Source organism: Thermobia domestica, chromosome 1, assembly GCF_964235325.1.
Source record: "Thermobia domestica chromosome 1, izTheDome1.hap1.1, whole genome shotgun sequence".
Taxonomy (NCBI): Eukaryota; Metazoa; Arthropoda; class Insecta; order Zygentoma; family Lepismatidae; genus Thermobia; species Thermobia domestica.
Window position 1 is genome coordinate 225,330,028 of NC_137454.1, and position 6,251 is coordinate 225,336,278.

General features: G+C 33.0%; 1 protein-coding gene across 1 annotated transcript; it reads left to right on the forward strand.

Moving 5' to 3' along the window:
• The first annotated feature begins 1,081 nt into the window (after nucleotides 1–1,081).
• On the forward strand, nucleotides 1,082–2,818 carry LOC145678808 (uncharacterized). Its single transcript, XM_081749340.1, has one exon. The coding sequence runs from the start codon at nucleotides 1,082–1,084 to the stop codon at nucleotides 2,816–2,818; it is 1,737 nt and encodes a 578-aa protein (XP_081605466.1).
• Nucleotides 2,819–6,251: the final 3,433 nt, after the last annotated feature.

Here is a 6,251-nt window from a genome sequence, read left to right on the forward strand (position 1 = left end):
AATAGCAAGGATTCTTATCAAACTTTCCCATATGTATCGAAGGTGGTCAAAAGGTTTCTTCTGAGTTAGGCACCAGTTCCGAAAATCAGGTGACAATAATAGTACAAATCCTATGTCCTAGTTGATACATGCTTTGACTCAAACTATGCTAGGTATATGTCTTATGTGCTTTGACTCAAACTAGGTAGGCACCAAACTTGTATTTTCAGTCACAATGGTGACCTAACGTCCGGGTATTCCGAGAATTTACAAGTCCGTTGTATAAGAGTAAACGTGGATATACGTATCACAAATTCAACTAAGTGAGTAGCCATTGGGAGATTAATCCTCATACTGCCCTTGGATCAGTCACTGGTATATAAGCTTATGGTTGGTACGGTTGAATGTATTGGTAACTACAAAAATAAAACTGAAAATTAGGTTGGCCCAACGTACCTCAAAGTTTATAATGGCCTTCCAACAATTTACCATTATTTATTCAATGGTATTGATTAGTGGGCACTGTTGGCAGATACTACGTTTATTAGTATATCTATGAGGTACTAAGATTAGATATTTGAAACATAAATTTATTTTTTCTTTTAATATAAGAGTTGAGGCGTGGGGCCGAACGTAGGACAAACGCCAACTTGAGCAAAGATGGAATTTTCTGTGCAACATTAAGATATATGCTTTCTCTATTGTGTATCAGGTCTATTTAATCAGAAGCTGCTAGATAGCACTAGAAGCACGATTTAGTTAAACAAGAATGAACTGAAGTTTCTAAAATTTCCTCTCCTGCACAATTTGTTTAGTGGTATTTATTGCGTTTTTCGGCCGCACCTTTCAACTGTAGAAGACAAAATGCTAATGAATATTTCTTTCTGTTTCTAATTTCAGATCAAGTCATAATTATTCGCCTTGAAGGTTCATGATGAGAGGAGGACTTTATCAAACGCTTTTAATAAACTTGATTGTTTCTCTTGTGCTGCATGAATCCCGTTGTGTCACACACTCACTCTTAACTTACACTAACATTACAACAAACGACTTTCAAATTTCGGAGTTAATATCTTCAATATGTATTGCACATTGCAACAGAATGGCTTTCAGTCAAGTGAGTGTTATTGTTACGCACTCCGATAAAGATGACGCTATTATAAATATGTTTTCTACATGCAGAGTAGCGTTAACAATAGAATTCGTAACTTTAAGCAATACTTCAAGTCCAATGACATACCTAGAAACATCTTTCGTTATTGGTAAAAGTAATTGTTTATTCTTTTTTCTACGAAGCAATTTCTTGCTTGAATATACCATTAATGAGTTAATGTTTTGGAACGCAAGAGCTAAAATTATTCTTGTATATGAAGGTTCAACCAAGGACGACGAGAGTTTCCAAAAAATATTTGCTACATTTTGGACAAACAGTGCCATAAATGTTGAGATCATGTATAAAAGAAGTAATTGTGAAATTGGCTCAGTTAGAGAGGATCACAACTGCGTGTCATTTTTATCGTACAATCCATTTTACAACAGAGCCAATGACACATCTTTGCGATTTCAAATCTGGAAAAACCTAAATTTAAACGTAGAGGAGCTTTTCCAAGAAAAATTAAAAGACTTAATGGGCTATCCTCTCCATATTTCAATGTTTACTCCAGGAAAAGTTTCAAAAATTCCTAATACTACAGAAGAAATATTCGACATCCTGGACGAAATCCTGAAATCAATTGTTGTAAGTATGAATTCCACACCCGTACTCATAAATCGACAACAAGAGTACGACGAAGGTAAATTGGAGCAAATTGTAGTTGATATAAATTCCTATGCTGATATCACATCAATTAATGTACCAATATTATATGATTGGTACCAGAAAGTAGATTATACAACAGTATTTAATTATTTGTATTACACTTTTATTACACCAAGAGAAAAGCCAGTACCGCAATGGATGCGCTTCTTTTTGCCCTTTAACAAAACTCTTTGGCTAGCTATAACATTAATGTTTCTATTGATTATTACAATTGAGAAGTCTACTCAAACCATGCTACCAAAAAAGAAGGATGTTCCAGATTTAATAATGATAGTCTTGTACGTTCTGTCTATCGCATTACAAATATCTGTAAATCGCCAACCTCAAAGTATTAACCTCCGAATTATTTTCATATTGTCTGTCATCTTTTTCTTAATCATAAATGCGTTATATCAAAGTTCATTGGTAGGTTATATGGTTAACCCTCAATATTATCCTGTGATTGACAATCGAAATGAAGTTGCAGAATCAGATCTCCCAGTAGAGCTCTATAAGGGCTACATGTATCTGCTGACAGACACTTCAGACCCAGTTATGAAGAAAATAGTATCGAAGACAAAAATTGTAGAACACGGTATTGAATCAATTATTCGTCTTGCAGAGAGACAGGACAGAATTGTACTTGACTTAGATTGTATTGCTAAAATTACAGCAAGTTTCTACAAATCAGGTGATGGTTCAGCATTGATTCATATATCAAAGGACAATTTAGGATTATTACTTGCTTCATTTGCTGTTCCAAGGAACTCGATTTATCTTTCAAGAATGAACAAAATTATTAGGGCGCTAATAGAAGCAGGTTTAGTTGGTAAGTGGGGATCAGAGTTCTATGAAAATTACAAATTTCGAAGTGGTCATAACATAGATAAAGAAGAAGCTGTTTTGAGTCTCTTTCATCTTCAATCATGTTTTTATTTGTTTATTTTTGGTATAGCATTTAGTACAATAGTATTTCTGATTGAGAAATATTATTTTGTTCCTAAGTTGCATTTACGCGAAGTGATTGGAAGTAAAAATTAACGTTTTTAAAGATTGCTATATTTAGATTATGTGACTTTGGCTTCAAATAACTCCCTCGTGGCTGTATGGTTACAATATGCGCCTTTGGTTCCGGATGGGGCCTATGTGGTTCGGTTTCCATGTTAATCTATAGGTCCACATCTAATATAGTCTCAGATAGAACGGGACGCAAAACTCCAAATCAATCAAAGAAACAAACATACAAAATTACTTAACATAATATATCCTATTTCATCTCATAACACAATTTATATTTATACATAGTTGTTTATGAAATAGTGGTTGAATTGTTGAATATGTGTGTTACAATAAAGGATCTGTTGAGTAAAAAGTGTTACGGAAGTGTGAAACATATTCAAGAAATGGAAAGTAGATTTGTGGGTATTATTCGAAATATATGACTAATTATAATTGTACTAATATCTCTAAAGCCTCATATGCAATTTTATCTAGATTTGGGATATACTAATCCAATATAATAGGTTTATGGCTCATGTTATATTTAACTAAGAAAGGTATGATTATTGTTTTGATAGAATGTCTCGTTTCAACTAAGATGGTTATTTTATTTAACTAACAAGAATTTCCCAATTATAGTGCACTAAGTTATCTAATAATTGAATAGGAACTTCTATTTTAACCAGCGTTACAATTACGGAACAGATTATGAAAATCCTCAATCCTGGCACTCGAAGCCGCAAAATATGTTACTCTTTGGTTATCTGAGATTAAGTGAAATATTTCATTCATCAAGTAGAAAGTGAATTATTAACAATTGAGGCTGTTGCAGAACATCCTATTGCAATTGCATTCACTTCATATTAAATACAGGGAAGATGTATCTCGCACAATGCTTCAGTGATAGATCGCTCTCCTCTTATACTGGAGTCCCTGGTTCAATTCAGGTCAAGTGAGCTTGGGGTGGACAACATCGTGTCTGTGGGCTTTCTCTGTGTTCTCCTACATTCTCATTCTCCTACATTATTATCTACTTTCATTAATCAACCGTCTCCATTAGCCTAAAGCGCACAGCCGTGGGACGTAAAAATATAAATTTCATTTCATTTTCATTCGATACCATGAACAGCGGGGAAGTAAGAAAAACATCGGACATTAATTCTAGGTAAACTTGAACTAACCAGGGGGCCGCGGTGGCTCAGTGGTAGAGCGTTCACCTCTGGTACGTGGGGTCCCTGGTTCGATCTTCGCTCAGGCCAAGTGAACTTTGTGGTGGACAAACACAGTGTGCGTGAGTTTTCTCGGGGTTCTTCCGTTTCTTCCCACTTTCTTCATTCCACCGTTTCACTCATTTCCCATCATCACCGTCTCCTTTAGCCTAGCCGGCATAACCGTGGGACGTAAAACTCCAGATTTAATTTCATTTGAACTAACGAGGTGATGACTAATGTTCACCAAATCCTGGTAGTATCTAGATTCTCTTAATTTTTGTAAATAGTGAATAAAGATATTGGAAATGTACGAAGATATTATTGTTTTCATATTTATTAGGCAATACCAATATTTATTCCATAATATCAAAGTATAGATTGTTTTATGCATAGCTTGTCTTCATTTCGAGATAATCGCTATTCTTACAATGCTATTATAATAATTATTATTATTTGCACAATTGTGATTGATATATTCTGTATTGTATCAACTTGTATTGATATTCTGCTATAGTTTGACTAAAGTGTTTAGGGTTAAAGTAATATAGATTTAACCAAGGAATGTCTCCAGTGGTGTTGAATATTAAATTTTGAACAGACAACATACATGTAATTTTTGGGAATAAGTTTTAACTGTAATCCTTCAGTACCTGGTTAATTAAAATTCAGTTTAACTTCCAATGTTACAGATTCTAATATAATGATCAATTATAAATATGCTTGATAATAGTTTAAATTTTGCCATGAAAGTGTCTCATTTAATTTTGTTTTGTAATTCTTTTCTCTAATTAGGGTGAAAGAAACAGATGATGAACATTTTTGTATCCATTTATAATCTTATAATGTAAATTGTGTCGAATTTAAATTTTAGAAGAGTGTAAAATAGTTAATTTCTAAATCATAATGAGTAGTGCAATTTTCTGGGCCGGGTAAACAAACCTAAATGGGTAACCAAACCCAGGCAGATTACCGAGTCTAAGCAAGGTCATGTTAAACATTGCCTATGGTGCAAACCCCAAAGCAGTACAGTATAATATGCATACACGCACGCCGTCATTGATAATGGAAATATCTGTAATACTCTTGATCAATTATTTTGAAATTATTGGTGCATTGATCATTATTTAATTCTAGGGTGCAGTAATTACTGCTGAAATTTTTGTAAAAACTTGTATTGACGACTGTATACATAGTAACTGGTAATAAAATATTTACAAACCCTGCTGCAACTGATAAAGCTATGGACAGAGTGATTAAACAATAATACAAACCTCCTAGAGTCCTATATTTCTTTTTCTTCTTTCAGCATCCTCTCAAATTCTTTATTGTTGATTCTAATAATTAGTTGAATCAATCTTTCTCTTGGAATATTATGAGGTATTTCCGTTTGTTTAACACAAAAAGGCTAAGATCTTAGAACATTTCAGTAATTCTCATATTCTTCGCATTAAAAATGTAATTTCTCTCTCCAATTAATATGGTATAACATATAGTCTTGTCTGCTAGCCCACGTATAAAATAAACAAGTATGTACTAGTTCTAGCATTAATTTTTTTTTGTTTTCTTTTAGTTTAATTAATAACACATTGATCTGTCTGTAATAAGCTTTTCAGGATTTAAAACAATTCTATATTTTCATGTACAAATACTTTTGTATGCTGTATATGTTTCATAAATATCTAAAATAGTCTATATTTGCAATATCAAAGTTAAAACTTTCTTTAGACATTTCATTTCTACCAATTCTTTCTAGATAACGTATAAAACCGACTTTATTGTTCTGAGAAATAGGATCCTGATAACATTACTGCTGCTGTTCACATTCTTTTTGTTACTTAAACAAATGAAAAGCTTGTTTCGACAGAAATGTAAAATCCTTTAGTTAGATATTTAAACAATAAAGGAAATTTTAAAATTGGATTATTATTTCACTATTTAAATTTTTGGTGAAGGATTAATGTTCCAGGTTTTCAACCCAGTGAGTCATTTGAAAGTAAAGAGACTACTGTGTGTGTGTGACTATATGAAGTGAATTCATTATCTACATTCTGTGTTTTGTTTATATTTAGCAAGCTTAACAGCTCTAAGAACCTAGCGTTCGGTTCCCGGTTAGAACTATCTTCCCTTTTTATTTAGTATTTTATTCGGACTTTAGAAATTTTCTTGTGTATGTGTATTTAATATATAAAACGATAATCATGCCTGTTGTTCTGTATGGTTGCGAAACATGGTCACTTACTCTGAGGGAAGAACATAGACTGAAA